The sequence below is a fragment of the Globicephala melas genome, chromosome 5, assembly GCF_963455315.2.
Source record: "Globicephala melas chromosome 5, mGloMel1.2, whole genome shotgun sequence".
NCBI lineage: Eukaryota > Metazoa > Chordata > Mammalia > Artiodactyla > Delphinidae > Globicephala > Globicephala melas.
Window position 1 is genome coordinate 104,497,723 of NC_083318.1, and position 25,571 is coordinate 104,523,293.

General features: G+C 38.5%; 1 protein-coding gene across 3 annotated transcripts in view; it reads left to right on the top strand.

The window, feature by feature from the left end:
- KLHL2 (kelch like family member 2) overlaps positions 1–25,571 on the top strand; it is a 125,005-nt gene that overhangs the window by 36,282 nt on the left and 63,152 nt on the right. For 2 of the 3 annotated variants that reach the window (XM_030847063.2, XM_060299640.1), the window contains exon 4: positions 6,369–6,490. In XM_030847063.2, coding sequence (XP_030702923.1) covers positions 6,369–6,490 — 122 coding nt within the window. Of the gene's footprint in view, positions 1–6,368; positions 6,491–20,526; positions 20,707–25,571 lie in introns of those variants that run through there. The other variant, XM_030847073.3, reaches the window with a different exon arrangement.

Sequence of the window (25,571 nt, forward strand, 5' to 3'; positions counted from 1 at the left end):
TGGTAAATTTATATTTAACTTTTAAAAAATTGCTATGCTATTTTCCCAATTGGCTGCATCATTTTATATTCCTATGTTATGTATGACTGTTCCCCTTTCTCTACATCCTTGCCAACGCTTGTTGCTATCTTTTTTTTTTTCAATTGTGGTCATTCTAATGGGTGTTTTAATTTGCACTTCCCTAATGACTAATGATGTTGAACATCTTTTCATTTGCTTATTAGTAAGCTAGACTTTTATGATTCTTCAGCAATGGATGCTATTTACCTTTCTGGCAATCTTTGTTCATTTTCTTCTTTTGAATCCACTAAATAGTCAGCAGTTTGGCAGAGATTAGATTAGATTTTTTACCTAAAGAAGACATGAAAATCTGGTCTAGGTGGTTTAGTGTACATATATTCATTTAAGATTTGCTAGACTGTGAGCCCATTGTTTATCTGTTTTCCTGGTCTGAAGTCCTATTATGTTTATATTATCTGTCATAAAAAATATGGCGAGGCCCACAAGTAGACCTTGGCATGCTTCCACCCCATCACACACCGTGATGTTTGTGTACTCTGGCTCAATGATCAGCAGTAAGCAGAAGTGTCTGCAGTGGCACAGGGCTGCCTTGTACTCCTGTTATTCCCTGTGACTCGCCTATTAGGAAATGGGGACTCTACAGATATTCTTTTTGGCCCTTGTTTTTCATCTCCCCTAAACTGTAGGTGAATTTTTCTTTCAAACTATATCACCTAAAAAAGAATTCTGTTACTCATTGTAGTTCCAAGTATTTGGGTAGAAGAAGGGAGGTGAAAAGTAATTCTGTCATGTAGTCACAGGTTTTTCTTTTGGGAAATACAGGCCAATTTAGATCAAGGCCAGGTTGTTTAACTGTTACTTGAGAAAGAATAAATCAAATTGCATTCTTGTGTTTTTATTTATTTATTTTATCATCCTTGTTTGGTTTGGTTTGTTTTGGTTTTTTTTGGCCATGCCACGCGGCATGCGGGATCTTAGTTACCCTACCAGGGATCGAACCCATGCCCCCTGCGAAGGAAGCATGGTCCCTTAACCATGGACCTCCCGGGAAGTCCTGAGTTCTTGTGTTTTTAAATTACTTGTTTGTGTACAAATGTGGCATTTAAAATGCCATTTTTCTTAACAAATATATTTGAGACTTCTGTGGTGCCACAGGCTATAACATATCTGAAATCTAGTGAGAAATACTGTATTTTTATTTTCACTCTTTTTTGGGGGTGCTTTTTGATCATTTCTTTTGTCACATTGAACATGATTTAGTAAGGTAGAATAGGAAAAGATAGATTATCATTTGAATGATTAAGATGTGAGATATTTTAAAAGTTGTGTGCATGTTGTATTTGTCTAAGATTTGTGCTTTCCTTCATGATGGAGTACTCATTGAGCATCTTCTGTGTGCTAGGTGTTATCCTAGGCTTTGGGGAGAGGAGGAATGGTTAGAGAGGAAACATAAAGAAAAGGTAATTTCTTATATCGCTGACTGCTGTGAAGAACATTAAATAGGGCATTGCACATAAAGTGCATATAACTTTAGTCTGCATATAACAGAAAACTCCCCTTAAGCTGGTTTAAGTAGCAAGGAAATATATTCTCTCATAACTGGAAAATAGGCTGGGCACCAGGTATGATCGGATCATCAGGGATCCTCTTCCTTCTGTTTCGCCACCCAGCTGTCCTCACTAAAAATTTTATCCTATGGTTGCTTCCCCCATGAATGCAAGATGCCTACGAGAGTGGACCCAACATCTCGAGGAAGGAGAGGGGTTGTCTCTTTCCTATTTTTCTTTTAGGAACTGGGAGACCTGTTCCAGAAGTTACTCAAACTAGAGCCAAACTGGCGGGGTAATGTAGTTACCATGTTTGCCTCAGATTAGTTGTAGAATTGGGGAATTATGTACCATGCCACCATAGCCAGTGCCTGGCAGGGGCATTCGGGTCATCTTGCCAGAATGAAGATACCATTGTGTCAGTAGCTTCTTTGTAACCTGAGACTAATAATGAGCAAAAGGGCAACAATGATTGGAGTAGGTGACAAGTATAACTTGAAGAATAATGGAATAAAATTTATTTATTAAATGTGGCTGTAAACTTGTCATTCAATTCTTAGGGTTTCAACATAGTATAAAGTGTACTGTATTATATTTCTATTATTTTTTCAATTTATGTGCTGAGCAATAACTGAAATTAGAGTCACATGAGTTTTTAATTGATCCTAGGGTTTGCTCTCTTAAACCTATTCACTTTTTAGAACTTCAGAATGGGTAAATACAGTCACCAGTTTGTTCTGGGCTTCAGGAGTCCTGATTAAGTTCCTTGAGATGGAGTTGTTTCTATCCATACATGTGTCCGTAAGCTTTTACGATTTGGAGGACTTCATTTCTTTTCTCAAAAACAGTAGAGATGGTGCAGTGTTCATTAGTGAAAATGCTTAGCTCGGCCTGTATAGTGGATGTTCAATAAATGTTTGTTGACTGAAATCCTTCAGAGCTAGAATACCCATATTCAAGACTAACTTAAGTGTTAGTAATTGTGTTAAGTAAAGGTGCTACATTTAAAATTGGCACTTGTTTTACTTTTCGCTTTTCTAGTCATTCATTCAAACAGCCATTATTTATTGGGTATCTACCATATGTCAGGCACTGTGGGATACAGAGGTAAGAAAGATGTCATCCCTGCTCTCAGGAAGCTCAAGAATCCAGGTGGGGAGAACCAGATATTATTATGACAGAGTGGATTTGCAGGAGGTAACCTAGGGTGAGAACCTAACCCAGCCTTGGGTCATCAGCAGGCAAGGCTGCTTGGAGAGGTTCCAGCTGAATCTCGAAGAATATGTGGGGGTTAGCCTGGGGAATGAGGGCATGAGGAGACAGAGATGAGGAAGCTCGACAGAGGCATCGAGGTAGGAAATTGCTGGGTGTGTATGGGAAACTACACAAAGTTCCTTTCTTATATAAATTAAGACTAGAAGTGGGAGAGAGAGTGTGGAGGCTGGATAGTGAGGCAGGGGTGGGACATGGACAGGCCTGCATGCCTGGTCTGGGAGTAGCTGAAGGCTTTTGAGTGCCATGGTCAGATGTGTGGAGTCCATCCTGGAGGTGAGGAAGAAGGAAGAGGTGGCACAGTGGCAGTAGGGATGGAGAGGAGGTGAGGGTGGCGATATCTGTGTGGATATCATAGTATAGCTTCAGTTCTATAATACATGATCAAACACAGGAGAAGAACACTAAGACAGGAAGTTAAAAAAATGTTATGAGATTAAACTCTTTACAGTATCACTGGGTATCTTTTAAAAATTCATTATCAGGAATTCCTTGGCGGTCCAGTGGTTCTGACTTGGCGTTTTCACTGCTGTGGGCCTGGGTTCAGTCCCTAGTAGGAGAACCAAGATCCCACAAGCCACATGGCACGGCCAAAAAAAGGAAGAAAGAAAAACAAAACTCATTATCAAAAATAAATCTCTATAAACACAGCAAAGGACAGAAGTAAGATAATATTTAACAACTAGAATTAGCTCTAAGTAGCTTTTACAGCTCTCTTTGGTACGTGTTTTGGTTTTTCATAGTTATTGGAATTTTTAAACTATTAACACAGTCTGCGGCAAGCTATTTGTTTTTGTAAATTAATACGAAAAATAAAGATTAAAGCATTTCCTTTTTTTTTTTTTTTTTTTTTTTTTTTTGCGGTACGCGGGCCTCTCACTGTTGTGGCCTCTCCCGTTGCGGAGCACAAGCTCGGACGCACAGGCCCAGTGGCCATGGCTCACAGGCCCAGCCGCTCCGCGGCATGTGGGATCTTCCCGGACCGGGGCACGAACCCGTGTCCCCTGCATTGGCAGGCGGACTCTCAACCACTGCGCCACCAGGGAAGCCCCAAGATTAAAGCATTTCTAAAGCAGTGTGTGATAGAGATAGAATTTGTTGGAAGTAGATACAGTTTTCTTGCGAGAGAAAGAATTAATATTAAAAATGACACTTAAAGAATGTGAATCAGCACAGTGCATCTTATAGCAATACCTTAAAAACTATAATATTAAAAACTCCTTGGCAGAGAACTGATAATTTTTCAGTCATACCTGTAAATTAAAGTCAAACTTGTTTTTGTCTAAATCATGCCTAAGTCCTGAATTCCTTGAGAACTAAGTACATGGCTTTATGCTTGTGTGGCCCCGGGCCCTGTGGGGCTTTGCACATCGCCGGGGCCCTAGAGATGAATTAGAGTGGCCTCTCGCTAAAGTCCAAGTGGGAATTACCAAAGTGTCCTCACTTTACCACAAAAGAGCTTTCAGATGACACAAATCCCATCTAGCTACAAGATCCAGAGAGACTAGGACAGAGGAAGGTGCCTTATATGTACATGAAGAATTGTGTTTCCATATTCCTCGACCTTGCTTTTTTTACCCTTTTCTTTAAGGGGGGAAAAAACATGCTTTCCCCTTTTTCATGAAAGGAAAAAAAAAAAGAACCCCAAAACGTGCTGAGGCAGCAGATACATAGCCCAATCCCTTGTCTTCCTGCTATATAGACATATAACAGGAGCATATCATCAATTTTCTCTCTTCCCTTGTAATACCAGTGGATGTTTTCCCCCCTGGGAAGTAGCATAATAGTTTTTCAGATATTTTAGCTCTTAGGAGAACAGCTTTTTTTGAGCTTTTGTCAGAGACAATCTCCAGGGAAGCAGGTAGTTAGTTACTAATACTTCACTATTATTATTTCTCTCTTCCCAGTGTTTATGTTTGCAAAGGAATTTTGTATAATTATGGATTCCTATAGCCTTTTCTGATAATTTATGGTCACTGACAGTATACTGTACCTGAAAAAGAAATGAACTTTCAAGAAATCTTGAGGCCATTGTGTTGTTTTTCTAACAGGTGAGGGATGGTGGCATTGTTTTTCATACTTCCTTTATCTTTGAAACCTGATGAATGTAGAACTAAACCTTTTTGCTAAGGTGTCCCCTAACACTCAACATTATTTTTAGACTGTCTTGTTTTTAATTGAGTTTTCTTTCCCCATTCAATTGCTTATGTTTCCCTATTCTTGGGCCATTTTATGTGCGCACATATGTGCCCAAACCTGCTTCTAACTCTCCATGAGTCCCCTGGGTTTAGGGGCCATCCCTTCTCTTTTCTGCTTCCCCGTTTCTTTATACAAGAGAGGATCTTATTTATGATCCCTGAATGCTTAACTAGTTCAGTGGATAGTAAGAGGGAGGTCTTGTACCACTTATTTAGCAGGCAGTGATGTAGAAGGGCATCTGGCTTTAGTAATAAATACTGGTATGGAAATGACTTCAAGATGAAGTTGCTGCAGATGACAAATAGGAACGGAACTTGGGCTAGAAGGCCCATTGCCATCTGCCTTGGCCATTGACTCACCTCTTTAACACCCCTCTTTTGTCTTTCATTTCCTGGGCGTCTTCTGTAATTTGTGTTCTGATTGTTTCCTATCTGAGAGGTGTGTCTTCCCAGAGGGCAGGGGCAGGCACTGGCGTGCTTGTGAGTGAGTACCAGGAACTTGGAAGTTAGCCTCATGGGGTAACACTGTGTTCTAGTCTTGAATAGAAAGTCAAAAGGAAAAGAAACTGCTCTAAAGCATTGTCAACTAAAAAAATGCACAACCTAGAAGCTGCAAATTATGCTTTATTCAGCGGACTTTCGGAGGACTTCACCCCAGGAGGCAGCCTCTCAGATCTCTCTGAGGGACTGCTCCGAAGAGGTCAGGGAGGAGCCAGAATATGTAGGAGTTTTTGCAAAAGAACCAGGTAGTCGGAACATCAAAAGATTATTGCCAATTAAAGACAAGTTAATTGTCAGACAAGTTAATAAATTTAGCACTTTTCTACGTATGGGAAGATAACAAGCATCTAGGCTCATTGAAATCATTCCTTTGATACACACCTTAACTATCTAGGGCCAGTATCCTATTTTTTTTTCGCATTCTGAATCCCCTCATGTGCACAGTCTGGGGTGGCCTGCAATGGCTGATGGCTGCAACATCCTTTGTTTACTGCTATGGCAGGTGACATTCTTTGTCCACACATTGGACCAAAAAAAGGCATGGACCGCATTGGGTCCTGAACCTATAATTCTACAGGTATTAAGAGTTCATGCAGTTGGACACGTGGCATATTCATCGCCATGATGTGATTTCCAGGTACAAGTGGGTAACAGAAGTACCTTGTATGGTTTCCTCAGGTAAGCTTTTAGGGGAGGTAGGGGAATGTTGTAGGCCTGCTGAAGTGGCTGACCATGTTGCCTCCTGAATACAGTGAGTGCCCGTCTGACTGGGTTTTGGTCTTGCTGCTGGGTGTCTGCTGCAGCGTCAGCCTTGCTCCTTGTGTTTCAGGTGAGATGAGTGAGAGCCGAGCAAAGAGAGTTCGAATCAAGGAGGTAGACGGCTGGACCCTGAGGATGCTGATTGACTATGTTTATACGGCGGAGATTCAGGTGACAGAAGAGAATGTACAGGTAAGGGTGACGCCTCATATCACTTGGTCCTTTACACATGTCAGTGTTCTAATGCAACAGGGCATACCTATACATAGACACTTTGTACCAAAGTAATAGGATTTGTTGTTAAAACTGTATTTCTAAGAGACATTATAATGATTATAGCTTTTTAATAATGTTCCTGATTTCAGTATCTTTTATATTCTCAAAGTTCTAAGATACAAATCCTTTAGTTCTCTGAATGATGCTTGTTATTTTATGAAGACACGGTCATGTTCATTTATAACTACAGTGCTACCCATATTTTCCTTTATTCCCTAGAAGGTTAAGTCTGTAAAGGGTGTTTTTGGCAGCCAACAGCCTTTACTTCTTTGACTATTTCAGCATCCTCTATTAGTGATTCTAGATTTTAGCTAAAAGTTGGCATCGCACCTCTCTTACTTTCTATAAAGAACAAATGTTTTATATATATGATGTAAATGTTTAACTAATAGAGGTAGATGTGGAGTAGAAAGTGAAAGTCCCTCTTTAAAACTGTACTTCTCTTCGCACTCACCAATCCCACACTCTGTGATTTACTCTCTTTCCCCATAGGGTAGCCTCTGTTATCTGTTTGGTGTTAATCTTTAAGAACATTTTCTATGCAGTTACACACACACACACACACACACACACACACACACACACAATTTTCTTGACATAAGTATACTTTTACTATACCTGTTGTTCTGTAACTTTGCTTTTTTCACTGAACAAAGTGTCTTGGAGTTCTTTACATGTCAATACATATGAGTCCAGCTCATTCTTTTGTGTGGTGTCCTGTATGTTAATCAGCATATATGATTTTTCACCTTTACAAAAATGTTGCAGTGAATGAACATTTTTATATTTGCATCCAAAAATTTCATGGGATAGATTCCTCAACATGTAATAGCTGGATCAAAAGGTACATTCATGTTTTAATTTCTGATAGGTATGCCAAATGGCCATCTAAAAGTTTGTATTTATTTATACTCCTGCCAATAGGTAGACTGTATTTTGAGGACAGCAAAAAGAACTAGGACTAACTTCTTAAGAAATAATCTCTAAATTCTACTTGTACAAATAGGAAATCTTTTGTCCCTTGTAGCTAGTTGAAATATGCTGCAAAATATTTGAATTTGGAGACTGAAATCTTTTCACTTTAACTTGTTAGAGCATGCTGTTATTAAATCTTAAATACTGGCACTGGTAAGGCCTCCTGGTGATCCTTAGATGGCCTCAGTTAACCTCTGCTTGGAAGTCCCATTCATGAGGTAAAGCATTTGAAAAGCCTTGGTTGATCCTGAAGTCATGTACAAAGGTGTGAATCAGATGCTATGTGAACCTTTTTTTAGCATGGAGGAAAATGTTTGGTACGTGTCATCTCATTCTGGTCTTTTCTGTACAGGTGTGCTATTTGCTGGATTCTGGGGCATTGGTTTCAACAAGACCCTTATCTTGGGTTTCGTTTGCTTCTTGTTTTTATTCATTTGAGTGCCTGAGTCTCACTGTACCCTATATCTGACCTTTAGTAAATGAATTACTGATTGGTTTCTTTGATTCACATAATGTGTCACATGGGGGAAAATTGCAAAAGGTGGTTTAGGCCTACAAGACTGGAGTGTGTGAATTCAGCTCTGAATGCTGTTTGTAGTAGCTTTTGTGGTAGAGACATTGGCCTGTGAGGAACTGGGAGAACGCTTCTCATGTTTCTTTTAGTAACTGTCATATTCCAGTCCTGAAGTGTTAGTCATCACACCTCTCAGAAAACCTCTTGCCCTGCCAATTTGCCTTTGTGTATATTGCTAGCTCTAACAGGAATACATTGAAAAAGTTGTACTTGGCAGACTCATTAAATGCTTAACATTCACATTGTTTTTGTTCTTTTTTGGAAGCGGGATGTTTCTTCACTGTAGGGGTATCTTGGTATATAAAGCCTTATTTTATACTCCATTGAAAAATACTTGTTTTGCAAAAGTCAGTTTGGAAATAAAATTGACTAAAATAAGCTACCTTTTCCATAACAAGTATTTTTTAAAATTCTTTCTATTATTCTTATTTTTAAAATTTATTTATTTTATTAATTTATTTTTGGCTGCATTGGGTCTTCATTGCTGCACGTGGGCTTTCTCTAGTTGCGGCAAGCAGGGGCTACTCTTCGTTGTGGTGTGCGGGCTTCTCTCATTGCAGTGGCTTGTCTTGTTGTGCAGCATGGGCTTTTAGGCACACGAGCTTCAGTAGTTGTGGCACATGGGCTCAGTAGTTGTGGCCAGTGGGTTCTAGAGCACAGGCTCAGTAGTTGTGGCGCATGGGCTTAGTTGCTTTGCGGCATGGGGGATCTTCCCGGACCAGGGCTTGAACCCGTGTCCTCTGCATTGGTAGGTGGATTCTTAACCACTGTGCAACCAGGGAAGCCCCATAACAAGTATTTTTTATTGAAACACAGAGTAAGGGCTTACCTATCAAGACACACTAAACTGCTCTTTCCTCTATTTTGTATATTTTTGTCTGTCTGTACTTTGTTAAATCTTTCTTCTAAGTGCTGTTCACCTTAAGGAAAGGAGCAGTTCTGGGGAGGTATCTGTTATTCTTATTAATGTGAAGCTAAAGTTTTAAATGGCCCCAACTAGAAGCTCTGCTCTGAGTATATCTGCTCTGAGAGTGTTGACAGTGGGGACGGAACTTTCTGTAATTCAAAGGTTTATTGTTGTCGGTATATTTTCTCATTAGACCTAGAATCAAATCTCTTGTCAGGTAACCTCCCTTTTGTACATTTCTGTTTTAGTAATAAAGTAGTCTTAGGATAGCAGGTATCTTAGTCTTCTACTTTGGGACTGCATGTTTTTATGTAGAAGCAAAGTGCCATAGAATGCTGAGGTCCAGCTGTCTTAGAGTCAGTTGGTGACAGAACAGGACCATAACCCTGGTTTCCCTGATTCCTAGTTAAGGGTCCCTTCTGTGATACTATGCAGTCTCCTTATTACACAGATTTAAAATATATATAATAACTGTTTGAAGTGAATGTTGTTAACTTTGAGTCAAAATGAAGGAATGAAGTAGTTTGAAAGATTAACTCTAAAGAAGGGACAATTGTCATTTATTATATAAGTAATAGGGTTTTAATCCTGGCTGTTTAGGGTTTCCTGATTATTTTTTCTTTTGTTATTGCTGTTGTTTTTTTGTTTTGGTTTTCAAATTTTGATTTTGAGTTTGGATGGTTGCTTTTAATTATGGTAATGTTGGGGAATAATTTGAGCCAAATGAATTTGTTTTTTTTTTTAAAGAGAAATAAAAGGAGAATACATATTTTACCATGACCACACTTTTAATTGAATTTTTTTGCTGTTGTTGCTGTTGAATAATTTAAATTACTTGTGTTTAAAGTATCCAGTCAAATTTTATAAACTTTATATATATGGGACCAGAGAAAATAAAGCCAAAGCCTACTATAAAAGGAGATAAACTTTTTTGGGGTCATGGACTTCTTTGAGAAGCTAATGAAAAACTGAACTCTTTCCCAAGTAAATGGCACTAAAGTATATATGCATGAAGTTTGACATACATGTTCAGAGAATGCATGTACTTTGTCTCCTCCCACCTTCCCCATTAAGAATACTTGACTTTTTGTGTATGTTTGTGTGTGTGTGTATTTGAAGGGTTTTCACATGGGTTTATCTTCAGCTGTGTGCTAGGCATTTTACATATGTCTTAGTCGATATTCACCAGCATATTAGATAGGTATTACTCTATTTTGCAAATGAGGAAGCTCAGAAAGGTTAAGTTATTAGTTCAGCATCACACAGCAACTATTAAGTTGTCATTAACTACTAGTGTTATTGAAAAAGAGAGTTTGTATATTCAAAAATAAAAGTACATTTATAACTGAAAAACATTTTTTCAGTATCACCAAAATTATTGAAGGTTTATTATTCTTCATTTGATGTGTTGATGAACATTTTGGAGAATCCTAAAGGATCTTGAGTTTTTTAAAACATTTACTTTATTGCTAAATTTGTGGTTTTGTTACATATGTTTTTACTTCTCAGCTTTTAGGCATTTGTTTTGGCTTGCTAAAAGTAGATAAGAGTTTTTCACCTGATGTAAGTGTGAAAAACTAAGGTAAGGCTATTAATAGTACCAATGTAAGTAAATGATCTTATTCCCAAATTAATATTATAAGTGTTCATCTATAGGTTCTGTCTACATTAGAACTTTTATCATCTCAGAATTGAAGAAGCATCTGATAATTTTGAATGGATGTGTTTTAAACAGTTCATGAACTTTTTAAACTTTTATGTTGCATAAACTGGAATTATTTGAGATAGAAAGTCTCATCTCTTTAAAAAAAGAGCAGAATTTATTTATTTTTTAATATCTTTGTTGGAGTATAATTGCTTTACAATGTAGAGTTAGTTTCTGCTGTACAACAAAGTGAATCAGCTGTACATGTGCATATATCCCCATATCCCCTCCCTCTTGAGCCTCCCTCCTATCTTTTCTGTCCCACCCCTCTAGGTGGTCACAAAGCATTGAGCTGATCTCCCTGTGCTATGCAGCAGCTTCCCACTAGCTATCTGTTTTACAATTGGTAGTGTATATATGTCAGTGCTACTCTCTCACTTCATCCCAGCTTCCCCTACCTGCCCTGTGTCCTCAAGTCCATTCTCTACATCTGCCTCTTTATTCCTACCCTGCCACTAGGTTCATCAGTACCGTCTTTTAGATTCCATATATGTGCATTAGCATATGGCATTTGTTTTTCTCTTTCTGACTTACTTCACTCTGTATGACAGATTCTGGCTCCATCCACCTCATTACAGATAACTCACTTTCGTTCGAAAAAGGAACAGAATTTAAACAAGAGTTTTTCAAGAGATAGTTAAAATTAATTATTGGTAATAAACACACTAGAGTGTTTAACACAACCTCAGTACAGTAGAAAATCGAAGGTCGTGTGTCCATTTCCTTGGTGGTGTAGGGCAGGGTGTTTGTTGTTTGAGATGGGACCAGAAGTGACAGCAGTGTGTCATTGTGGAGCCTTCTACCCCTGAGGGCTCCTGAAAGGAGGGCATCGTAGGAGGGGCTTCCATGATAGGAGTTCTGTTGATATGGTTGACCACTTAATCAAAAAAAGACTGAAGGGGAGAAACGGTTAAAAAAGAGTACTTGTATACCCTAAATATTTTATTTTAACCCCAAACATGTAACTGTACAGTTGTATGCTAGTCTTTCGTTGTAAAACTAAGTATGGCCCGCTGCTTGGAGAGCCACACGCTTTTTCTTGCACATACCACACCACACTGATACATCAGCTCTAACTACCCAGTGCTTTTAAAGTGCAGCGAGAGCTCAGACACTTGAAAAGAAATCTCAGTGCAAAGTCATCTTCGGACTATACACTTTCTCTGACATTTCTCACACGTCTAATTTGATTGAGAATTTTTTTTTGTGGTAACACATTGATCAAATCATTCTTAGAAAAGCTCTCTTTTTACATGCACATGTCATTGGATTACATATACTTATTCAAGTTATATAATTTCAGTAACAAGTGCAAGTGTTCCAAACAAATTGGGAGCAAACCTAACATGCATGAGTTGGTAAGTTGCATCTCAGGTGGAGAGGAGTAGTAGAATTGTGCAAGCCTGTTAGAGTGTACAGAGGGCGTGGGAGAGTTGGTTAGTCAGGCCAGTAGGTTAAAAGGGAAGGTTGGTAAAGGGTGCTTTTGCTGTATTTCTGCATTGTGTAAATAAACATTGAAATGAGATTCCTGTTCATGGATATTTATTTTAAAAATGGACATTGAAGACACCCTATTAGTTAAACAGACATTGGTGGAATATTTGCTCAGTAGTCAGGCCTATGCTGATGATTGTCCTAATGCTACAAAAAATGAACAAGGAACAAAACGTAATGGATAGAGTATAGACTTAAACTGAATTTGAATCTTGGCTTTGCTATTTAAATGCCATGTGACCTTGTCCATATTCCTTAACCTCTCTGAGCCTGATTTTCTTGTCTGAAAAAGGGGGATGATTCTGTTCTTTCTTATATAAGACCTTGTGGAACACTGTGATTAGATAACTGGTTTATATAGAGGTGAGACATGCTGGGACTTCATTAAGAGCCCAGTTGGGATTGAGGCTTGAGCCAGAAATAAATGGGGCTAGGAATAAGGGCGTAATTTGGGGCAGGGCGGGTGGCAAGCACTCAATAAATATTTTTTAAATTGAGGGTGACATGCATTCCAAATTAAAATGTTCAAGGATGAGTGACAAATTCAGGTATGAATGAGGTGCTTCAGGATGCATGGCAGCAGGGTCTTGTGGTGGTGCCTACTGTTAGGCTGATGACAATGTCTTTGATTCAGGAAGAGCTCCCCTGAGTGAACAGTGATCCGAGCGTACAGCTCCTGTGTTCTGGCTTGTCTGGAAAGAGACTTGGTAAGGGCTAGGCAGTTGTAATGACCAGAGCTAAGTAAGTTTGGGATTGTGGTGTCTGTTATGGAACAGACAGCAAACCCAGAATCTGGGGTCATGCTCAGTTCTGTGGGGCTTTAGGGTTCACATTGTGGCTTGGTAAGCGTGGGGGTGCTTTGGGGGAGCACACCACATTTAGCGCAGCAGGATTAATGACGGACCATAATCATTGATTAGGCTCCTAATAAACTTTGCAGTCTTGGTCAGGATCAGTTTAGGACTGAATTGGACTGAACTTGAAGATTTAAGGCTTTTAAGGTCTGCAGCTAGACCAGGCTAGTTCACATAAAAATTAATAACGATTTTACTACTTTTTATACATGGCTTGCTCTTTCCCTTTCATACTTCTAAGCTATTGAGCTTGCCTGTTTTTCCACTGCCAGTATTGGTCCTGATAAATTCCAGTTTTCAATAATAGTTCATTAAAAATTTATGGAGCATCCATTTTGTGCCAGACAATGTTCCAGCTGTTGGTGATGCAATATCAAACAAGACAGGCAAGGCTTCTGTCCTGAGAAATGTAAAGCCTCTTACTTTACATGTAATTGGGTGTTTCTAGTGACTGTATATATGTGTACATTAGCCAGTGTGCATCATTCTTAGGATCTAGGTATCTAAGAGATATAATTAGTAATCAGAGGATTGTGTGGTTAGTGTGGAGTCACAGAGAAGGGGGTTTGCTTCAAATGGATAAGAGAGGGCTGTAATGAACTATCAAACACACATTTCTAGTGACTAGAATATTGATTGAGTGCCATCAAATCCAGTGTCTCTCCACACTGTGTGGTATCCAGAAAAACTCTGACAAATAACTGCTCTTCAGATAACCCATTTCTGAACATTTGATATTCAGTAGTTGTCTTTTCTACCCTCAATCACTTGAGCATGTGACAAACTGTACCAGCCACAGTGCTTGTTGAGGCCAGAATTCCAACCAGAGGGTAGAGGGCTGTAGTATTTTTGAACTATCCATCTGTATCCATATGGAAATTGAATAACATGGACCATTTTGCACCTTATGTTAAAAATAATTTTTTCTGACAGAGACTATAACTGTACACTTGGTTATGGTTTAAGCTTGGTTACAGTCATGTTCTAGATCTGCCCTTTAGTTATCCTGATTGAATGACCATTCTCCATTCTCAGCCACGCATTTAGAAGTTGCCCAAGTACCAAAGGAGTTCAGTAGAAGGAAGGCTCATCTTCAAGGTGAACAAAACATCTACTGAACAGTTTTACAAATTTTTACAGTGGCATCTTAGCATGAAATAATTTAAGTGAGTATATAATATTGCATATTTAAATTATTGTTGAACAACTCAACATAATAAGGAGCCCTTAGATTGGCCGTCTGCTAGAAAGTTCATGGGCCGGTGGATTCTGGCTAGTTGTCCTATTAGAATTCAAAGCTCAAATCTTGAACTTACTATTGACTTCACTAATGGCCTTGAGTAAGACATTAGCGTTTCTGTCTGTTTTACAGCTATTAAATGAGGCTAGTGATGCTTTGACACCTCGTAGAAATGTTGTAAAATATACTAGTTAAAGCTTCTAAAAATATTAAAGTGCTCTATGAACGTTAGCCAGAAAATGGAACAGCAATAAAAAGACTTCAGGCTGTGAGGAAGAAGAACTCATTTGAGATTGTTTGGGATCGCTGGATAAAAAGTGCTCATGTAATCTTTCCCTTACTCTATATTCTCAGTCTTTATAACCAGGATGTATTATTTGTGACCAAAAAAAAAAAAGATTCTTAATTTGCTATTGATTTCTCTCCACCCAACAAGTCTTGTGTATTTGGATTAGTTTGGAGACAGCACTCTGGAGTGATGGCAGTACTGTTTCATATCTTCGATTTATAACAGCCTTTTCCATTGGTTTGACTGTGGTGGCTGCAGATATTTCTCATAGCAGAGTCTACAGAAAGCTTACTGTTTTTCCACTTGAATTCTGTTTCTCTTATGAGGTAGAGCATTAAGTCCTTTGTGTCTAAAAGGGTTTTGGCAGAGGATGTGCTTGGGAAACACTTGTTAAAACGTAAAAAAAAAAAAATGCCTTGAATCAAACCTTTAGGATTAGTGGTTGTTTATGGTATAGCAATGAAAATCCTATCATGGGAGTGAATTTATCTGACATTCTAATACCTAGAGATCTGTTAACTTAGTATTTTATCACTTTACCAGAATAGTGATAATTTTAGTTTATTGTTATTATCCAGAGGCAAAATGATGACTTTCTTTTACATTAATAATTACTGTAAAATTTTAAATTATTTACAATTGAGTTTTGATCTTAACTGTATTTTATTACGTTTTAAGTTAGAACTCGGTAAGCCTCATAATTTTAACCAAAATATTTGACCAATGAGAACATCCATTTTTAATCATGCCAGTTAAATTATGTTTTACTCTATATAAGTTAAGAGTATAGAACAGATGAAGAACTTATTTAAAATTTAATATGGAAGAAGCCATTGAGGTCAGCTAGTTTGAGATAATCTAGTAGCTTTATTATAAGAATATCCTATAGAACTAGATGGACATCACACTTGAAGTGGTTTTTTAAGTTCTTGTTTGGAGAAAAGCTAGTTACTCCAGAAGCATTAGTAATTATGTTATTTGCTGTAACTTCATATCATTAAAATACATAATCTTTGAAGATGTCCAGACGGTTGAGTCATTTTGGAGTTCATGTTTTAAGGCGCTGCATGTGGTATATAAAAGGTATTTATCTTGATGAACAAAAAATGACTCTATCCTGATTATGACTTAGCATCTTATAAGCAACATTGAATAATTTGTGCAAGGATGAGAAAAATTCGAAATAAATCCTTATCAGGTGGATTATTTTTTCTTGATCTTTGATCTTTGCCTCATGTTTAGGTATGGAGCCTGTGTGGGAGAAAGGACGTTTGCATCTGGCATGTGGCCAGTGTTAAGGGTCTGTCTGTCCAAACCAGTTTAGGTGGTTAGAGTCTAGAGCTGTTAATTTATCTGTGATTCTGGCATATGTGGTTTGAGATAAGCCAAAGGTTTTATAAGCCCTAGCATTATTGACATACAATTTTTAAAAATTATTACCTTTTGAACCTTGATGTATTAATCCCATTGTCAGGTTAGTAAAATTAATGCACTTCTGATCATCTGTTTTTTTTTTTTAATATTTATTTATTTATTTTTGGCTGCGTTGGGTCTTTGTTGCTGCACGAGGGCTTTCTCTAGTTGCAGCAAGCGGGGGCTACTCTTCCTTGCAGTGAGCAGGCTTCTCATTGCAGTGGCTTCTCTTGTTGCGGAGCACGAGCTCTAGGTGCGCGGGCTCAGTAGTTGTGGCTTGTGGGCTGTAGAGCGCAGGCTCAGTAGTTGTGGCGCACGGGCTTAGTTGCTCCATGGCATGTGGGATCTTCCCGGACCAGGGATCAAACCCGTTTCCCCTGCCAGTGCAGGTGGGTTCTTAACCACTGCGCCACGAGGGAAGCCCTGATCATCTGGTTTAAGTGTACTTGTGCCTTTCCTGAGGACATATAATTTATGATAACTTTACTTTGTGAAAGTATAGCTGTACCACTAACATGTATTCAGAAGCTTTATGATGACTAGTGTAGAAATTTGGTCATATAAGTACATTTGATGTTTTGGGGGGGGTTAGTTTCTTATTTAGGATTCTATCAGATAGGATTATTATTTTCCATTAAAAATTTTGTTTCATAATTTATAAAGTCCTTCCACTGACCTCTGGTTAATCTCAGTGGTGGCTTAAAGCGATCGTTTCCCCCCACCTGGTGGGCTGTAAATTACATTCCATAGATTTTAACTGTTCAATTTGCTGTTCAGTTTGCTAAGTGTTAACAAATGCATACACCTGTTAACCCCACCCAAATCAAGATATTGAACATTTATAACTTCAGGCCCCTTCCCTGTAAATCCCTCATCCTAACTCGAGGGTGATATGATCTCTATTATAATATATTAATTTTGCCTCTTGAACTTCATATAAATAGAACCACATAGAATGTATTCTTCTGAGGCTGACTTTTTTGACACAACGTAACATTTGTGAGATTCACGTATATTACCACATGTTCCAGTAGTTTGTTCTCCCTTATAAATATGCTGAGTACTCCTTTGTGTGGAGTTACTGCAATTTACCATGTTGAGGAACATGTGTTTAAAGTTTTTGGCTGTTATGAAGAAAAGTTAAAGCACTTTGATAAGGGACATTAACAATAACACACTATAATTAAGCTCTAGTTGGGGTCAGGTAGAGGCTGTTATTAAGATGGATGAACTTATTTAATTGCCTATTATATATGATTTTATTTTTTTTCTTTTTCTTTGTTTTGCTTAACATGTGTTTTCTTATCATGTATTTTCTCTTTTCATTCTCCAGAAATAATTTGATTTTATCTTACAATCTCTTTTTTATGTTAAGTCTAGGCTTTGAGAAACAAAGTTGAGAGATGATGTATGAATATTGATTGCAGACAAGGTTGAGAGGAGAGAACACAGAATAATTTCTGATGAAAAATAACATGTACCTGAAAAGAGCTATTTGTCTAAGGAGGAAGCGTGTATGACGTGTGTGTGTGTTTGTGTGTATGAGAGAGAGAGTGTGTGTGCACATGCATATATGTCTGTTTTGATTTAGCATTATATTTACAAAAAAACAAAAAAAATCTTTAAAAATTATTAGCAATCTCTTCAGCCTTGAAAAAATCCCATTGAAGTAAATTTGGTAATCTATGGGGTCCTCTGAATAATATAAAGCAATTTAGAAAGAAGATGGAAAAGGAATAGGCATGGACAAAAAGGGCGAGAGGAAGGAGAGGACAGAACGAGAAAGAGAGGAAGAGGAGGATGTAAGATGTAACTGAGTCATACTGTGCCCTCACATGACCCAATTTTTTTCTTTAAAATAGAGATCTTGCTTAAGGCCTTACTCATTTTATTACACATGTAAAGTTGTTCCCCATTAACTATTCTGTGATACCTACTGAACACTGATGGTTAGATAAAGACTCTCCCATTTTTATCAACATTACAGATTTTGGAACAAGGAAGAAATATTTGTTGATGAAAGAATAATGAACCCTTGGTAAAGGATCTCTTAAATTGATCATATTAGGAATTTTCTTTTTTCCTTCATTTAAAAAATTTCTGGTTTTCAGACATGTTTGAATGAAAGTTTAATCCAATCCTATTTGTGCTTAGACCAGATGACTGACACAAAAGGGAGATAATGAATATGAACTATTTTGACAATTATATTTGGCAGTTAATTTGGTGATTATCATCCATAGTTGTAAATATATCCATGCAACACCTTTGAAAAGTCAGAGGTGTCCTTAGTCCCCTGTATTAAGAGATGTATATCTTACTTCTGTTCTTTGAGTTAACTGATAATCTTGGCCCTTTAAACTTGCCTGTTTTTATTTTAATTAAAAAAATATATATTTTTGAGGCCCACTGATAGCACTTGTCAGTGTCTATTTTCTTCTTTAGACAGTAGGTCGATGCCTTAACCTCACAACCCTGATCTAACTGACTTAAATTCTGGTTATGAAGGTAGTTGTTTGTGAAATTCTGAGGTTGTGAAAAGGAAGAATCTTAGAGGATCTGATGGAGATACAGAAGAGAATTTTGACCTATAAAAGTAAAATGTATGTTCAGTTTGTCGAGAGACCAGCAGTCATGTCTTTTGATTTGTAGTAATTATAGAGAGGAGAGACTAAAGGAGAGGAGATTAAAATGGATTAATTCTGATTAATGATAGGAGAAATAGAATAAAATATTCTTCTTGGAAGAAGGGACTGCCTGCCTTCTGTGTTTCAGTTACTTTGCTAAATGCTGACCTCACTTAGTCTTTGTAACATCCTGGACAGAGGATGTTTATTTTTTTTACAAATCAGAGAATTCCAGCTCTGAGGGGCTAAGTGACTATGGTGATACAGTGAGTATGGAGCTTATCCAGCCTTCAAGGCCAGAGCTCTCTAACTCTAGAGCTTGTGGTAGAGTTTCCATTCTCCATTCTTTACACACTAACTCCATTCTGCCCCTGAGGCTTTACAGGAACTCAGTGACAGATTGGGGATTAATACCTACAGCTCCTGAGTACTCTCATGCCTGTGAACTTTAGACTTTGTGATCCAGAGACCACTGTGAAGGGCAGGAGCACTCGGATGATGGAAACTCCACATGCCCCTACCAAATGTAAGCACTGCCTTTTAGAATCCAGGCTCTAGGATGACTGGTATATTTGTTCATTTTGTTCACTCCCAAATCCCCAGAACCTAGACTAGTGGTTGGTATTAATTAGAAGCTCAATAAACGTTTTTCAAATGAATAATGAGGGAATGACCATAGGATAGGTTGGCTCTGTTTGATGAATCGAGGCTGAGCCAGGCAAGAGGTCCTGGCAGGACAGGAGGAAGGGGACCTGGGAACAGACATTTGTACTTTCTGGGCAGGGACTCAGGGTCATGATTTTGGTTTCTCAGAGAAGTGGCCAGTACACAGTACAGTAGGGTCCACTGGGAGAAGGGACCTAGTTAGGGGAGCATGTGGGCTGGAACTGGGTCTGGGGAGCAGAGCATCACAGTGCCCAGGGCCACATCAGTGTGGGGATAAATTAGTGCCCACTGGGTTGAGCTGCTTAATTAGAGCCCCAATGTTCTCTCTGCTTAGAGATAAGATTAGATTCAGATCTAAAGCTTCCAGCTATGGAACTGATGGATGCAAGGGCAGGGAGGCGAGCTGTCATTGAAGGACCCATGGACCACTTTCTTTACTTATGTCCACAATGTGTTAGGAAAAATGAATCCTGTGGGAATGTTCAGGTGTTTTGTTTGTTCAACATTGTCTTACTAATCAAGTTCCTTGAGATCAAAGGAACGTGATTGATGTCCATTAAACTTTTTCTAGTATGATTATAGGTTAAAGCTGTGTATTCACTTAATTTTATAATATGATTGTATCTTATTGCAAATATTTTAGAAATATTAGTTTTTCAACCATTATTAGTTTTCATTGTCATTGATTATAATATTTCATTATGTGAGTGTAACATAATTTAGTTAATTGTCATACTGTTCAATCTTTAGTTGTTTCTGTTTTTTTCCCTACTCTTATAAGTAATGCTAAAGTAGAATTCATGGATGTAGCCTGTTTCATTTTTTGAACTATTTTCTCAAGGTATATTCCCAGAACATACTTTCAGGGTCAAAGGCTTTAAACTTTTATATTTTTTGGTAGCTCTTTATGAATGTTGCCTGTTTCCTTTCTAAGAGAGCTGACTAGTTTACAGAGACAGCAAAAATGTGCTAGGAGCCAAGGTCTACTATACCTTGACCTGAATGTTTGATGTTAATTTTTTTAATCAGTAGTCATAAAATGCTCTTATTTTAATTTATATTTATTTGATAATTAGTGAGGTATCAAATATATTTTCTATTTTTGTATGTTGTGTTTGTTCTTTTCCAAATTGTCCCTGATTATATCTTTTACTTTTAGAATATTTGATGCAAAAAGAAAGCAACCTTATGCTTATTGTGAATGATCTGGCATAGAACGTCATCTTGTGAGGGAGAAAGGAAATCGTGGCATTTCATTGTAATGGGATTGAATGTTCAAACTAAGAACAAAAGCCTTGAATTAGCGCTAATGTGCTACTCTGGTCATGTGCCAGGCACTGTGTTGAATGGTTGACCAACTTTTTAAATTTTTTCAACAACTCTGCAAGGTAGGTGCTGTCTTCATTGTACATTTGAGTCACTGTTGACTAAGTTGGAGACTTTAGAGAAAACTTGGGTTAAAAATAATGGAAGAAACAGCTGTAAAAAGGGTAGTATAGGAGAGGGGGCTTTCATCCTGTCTGAAAACCATATTGCCCCCATATTTCTTCTTTCAGTGCTACCTTTGCCTTTCTCCTTCATTTATTATATCATTGGAAATCACATCAATTACAGATGTGTTCTGCTTAAGAGTCAGCCTCTTTTAAAACTTTAAATACCTCTGGAAGGAATTTGTCCTGGAAGGTGATGTGTTATTAACTCTTAATATGAATTAATAATAAGATGGCTTTCCTTTTGACCCTGCTGGCAGTAGCTATCCCAAGGAATGGAGCTTGGGTTGGGGGGGGAGGGTGTTCGGAGGGGGAAGTGAGGTAGGTGTATTTAGAGGATGAAACACTTAGCAGGAAAGGCAGATCTGGGTGGAGGATCATAGCTGGGTACACAGCACAGAGAACTGGCTGCCTGTGGCCCAGCTTTAGAGCTTTGAGATGTAGAAGTGCGAATGAGGTGGCAGGATGCCAACGACAAACACTTCCTATTTCAAAACTCTGTCCCTGGCCAGGCCTACATCCCAGAAAGAGGAAGGAAACTTTCTTCTTCCTTCTCTGTACCCACTGCCCCCTGAGGTCATAGCAGTCAAGTAGTAATATTATGTTCATTGCTATTGTGGTTTATAACTATTTTTAATACTGTTTCTATGAGTAAATGTGCAATGAGTGTCATGTAGCCAGTTGAAAAAATAAACTTGTGGAACATGACTTATTTATAAATTGGGGACTAAATGCAGATTTTAGAAGACATATGCTAATGAAAGTTATAGGTTATATTTCATAATGAGGCTTTTTTTAGTCTAACAACATATAGCTTCTTTAACTTTGGGGATAATTTCTACCCTCTGCTCTTGCCCTTCGGACAGCTGTTTACATGTTTTCACGTTATTCCTGGCACACAAAGCACTGGCACTTTAAATAAACAGGTGCTTCTGTTATGACTATAAGATGGCTGAGAAATTAACAAAAATTTGCTTTTTAGCAGTACACTGACTGTAACGTTAATAGGGACTGAGCTGTGAGCATCGTGTTTGCATGTTTTCCTAGACATCTGGAAATCTTACATCTATGGAATAATCAGACCCCATGGTATATCTTCTAATAAACACCCTGCTAATGGCTCAGGATTTAAAAGATTTACTACATAAATTATTTCCCCCTATGGAATAAGTACCCAAGCTGAAAATAAACTACAGATCCTAATAGCCAAGCAGAAGGAGTGTACTTGTCTAAGTGAAACATCTTATATGTAATTTGGCTTGTCAGACAATGTGAAGTAGGATGAAAGCTTCTTACTTTAAAATGTGCAGCTGGTGTAAGAGTGTCATATGGGTGCTCATTGTTTGGCCTGGGTGTCTTCCGTGCCAAGTGTTCTACTTGTCTTCAGGAGTCAGCGGTAGCTTTCCCCCCACTTCTTTGTTTATTGCAGAAAACATCTCCACAGTATAAAATGTTTAGGCTTTATGTGTCTCCATATGTTGGAAATCAACATATCTAGATGGGAATTTTTTTTTCTGTTTAACAAAATGATAGCATATGGAGTTAAGTTTATTTAATCAGCTGGCATGTTCTTTTACTTCATGTTTCTCCGAGCACTTAAAGAGATTGCTATTCACATGAACAAGAAGAGGAATGTGTAGAACATCTTACTGTTCTACAAAACACTAGCTTTATGACTAAAGGCCTTTCAGCTTCATGGTACTCAGAGGACAGGCCAAACTGAGGCAGTTTATGGTGAGTGGTGGGTGATAGTCACTAAATAAACAGCTCACTTACCATTGCTGTATTGGCTAGAATTCTAGAGGTCCAGAAAGGCATTTCTTTACTTGCTTCTCCTTGACTTTCTTTAGAATAATATGTGACCATTTAAATGGTGCATATTCATGATTGAAAATTTAGAAAATAAAAAGAAGAAAATAGAAAGCCTCCATACTACTGTTAACCAGAGATAACATCCCCATTAACAATTGTGGAATATTCCTCTAGTACTGTCTCTGTGTTTATGTGTATGTGTACTTACAAAAAAGGAGACTGTTTAGAAATTAGCTTTTTATACTAAATATATTAGGAACATTCTTCCTAGTCATTGACTATTTATCTACTATATCTCTTTTAATTCAGTGGGCCTGCCATATCTTCAGGTTCCACATGTGCGGATTCAACAAACCAGAGGTTAAAAATATTTAAAAAAAAAATTCCAGGAAGTTCCAAAAAGCTGTGTGCTGGTAACTATTCACATAGCATTTAAACTGTATTTACAACTATTTACATAACATTTACATTTTATTAGGTATTATAATTAATCTATAGATGATTTGAAGTATATGGGAGGATATGTGTAGGTTATATGCAAATACTACACCATTTTATGTAAGGGACTTGAGCATCTGTGGATTTTGGTATCCTTGGAGGATCCTGAAACCAGTCCCCAGTGGAAACCGAGGGACATCTTTGCTTACAAAGTATTCAATTTTATTGATAATATAGAATTTGCATAATCTACCCATTGTTATTGGACATGTAAGTTCTTTTCAATTTTCGATATTATAAACAGCACTGTAATTAATATTATAACTAAATATATCCACATCCACAGTTTGTTCCATGTGTAGTATAATAGACTGGGGTTCCCCCGAAAGCAAAGCTTTTGGGCAGTTAGTTTAGTTAGAAAGTGATCCAAGAGAGTGACAGTGAGTATATGGGGGATTTGAATTGAAAAGGAGGGAAAACCATTTCAAAATGTGGTATAGATATAAATGTGACATGTTTATTTTCACCAGGACCTTTTCAGGGGCCTTATGAAATGTGTCTCAGAGCTATCTGCTTGGGGAAGAAAATGGGGAAGCATTTATCTGTCATCTTCTTTTAAACCATTCTCCACTGGTCCAGGGTGGTCCCACAAGCATTGTTTCCCCTGTGCTTCCAGGTTGTGCATGTGTGGGTCCCTAAGTGCACCCCCAGTAGGCAGCCACAGACAGGTATGGTAGGGGCTGGGGTGAGGCACTGGTAAGTTACATCTTCACAAAGGTGATCAAGTCCTACTTGCACTTGGTTGTTGCAGTGGTAGCTTGAACAAGAGGTGGGACTGAGAGGATTTGCAGTAGGACACAAGTGTCCCATATACATTTTAGAATAGTATTTCTGGGTCAAAAGATATCCAAAATTGTATCTCTTAAAATACAAATACCCACCAGAGTAACAAATTAATTTACTTTCAGGTTGACTTATTTATTAAGCACCTATATATTCTCCTGCTACCTGAGGATACAACAGAGGGTAGAACAGATGTGACTACTGTCTCAGAGTGTATGTTCTTTTGCAGGGATAGAGAGAGTCAATGTGGGAACAGATACGTAAAGATTGATTCTGACAGTGCTGAGTTTTACAAAGCAAATGAAATGGAGCGATGCTGGTGGTAGTGACCTGCAGAGGAGCTGAGACCCTGGTGAGAGCACCAGGGTCTGAGTGGAGAGCATCAGGGTTGATGGAATAGAACTAAGGGGGAAACGTAGGAGGAGTCTGTAGGAAGGAGTGGTGAGGGCCAGCCCCAAGACAAACTGCCTACTTTACATTTTTTCGTAGGGCTTGGCATACCCAAGAGAGATGTTTTAGCTTTTGGAATGTGGTCCTCTCTCAATATATACACTAAATGGGAATTAATCACTTTTAGATTCTTAGCATATATCATTAATACTCAGACTATATTAACAATATAATTGCTTTTTCTTTGACATTGTGTAATACACTTCAGGATCTTAGAGTGCCTTAGGATTTTAAAAATCAATCTCAGAGTTAATACTAGTGAAGCATATTGAAAAGGAAACAAATGAAAATTTTCCATTACATCATAGTGCTTTGTGGCTATAGAGGTTTATTGTATCAATATACTTCCATTTCGACCTGAATCAAGATGATGGAGTAGAAGGACGTGCTCTCACTCCCTCTGGTGAGAACACCAGAATCACAACCAGCTGCTGGACAATCATCGACAGGAAGACACTGGAACTCACCAAAAAAGATACCCCACATCCAAAGACAAAGGAGAAGCGACAATAAGATGGTAAGAGTGGCATAATCATAGTAAAATCAAATCCCATAACTGTTGGGTGGGTGACTCACAGACTGGAAAAAACATATACCACAGAAGTACACCCACTGGAGTGAAGATTCTGAGCCCCATGTCAGGCTTCCCAAACTGGGGGTCTGGCAACGGGAGGAGGAATTCCTAGAGAATCAGACTTTGAAGGCTAGTGGGATTTGATTGCAGGACTTCAACAGGACTGGGGGAAACAGGGACTCCACTCTTGGAGGCACACACAAAGTAGTGTGCGCATTGGGACCCAGGGAAAGGAGCAGTGAACCCAGGGGAGATTGAACCAGACCTAACTGCTAGTGTTGGAGGCTCTCCTGCAGAGGTGGGGGTTGACTGTGGCTCACTGTGGGGACAAGGACACTGTCAGCAGAAATTCTGGGAAGTACTCCTTGGTGTGAGCCCTCCCAGAGTCTGCCATTAGCCCCACCAAAGAGCCCAGGTAGGCTCCAGTGCTGGGTTGCCTCAGGCCAAACAACCAACAGGGAGGGAACCCAGCCGCACCCATCAGCAGTCAAGTGGATTAAAGTTGAGCTCTGCCCACCAGAGAGCAGCAGTCAGCTCTACCCACCACCAGTCCATCTCATCAGGAAACTTGCACAAGCCCCTTAGATAGCTTCATCCACCAGAGGGCAGAGGGCAGAAGCAAGAAGAACTACAATCCTGCAGCCTG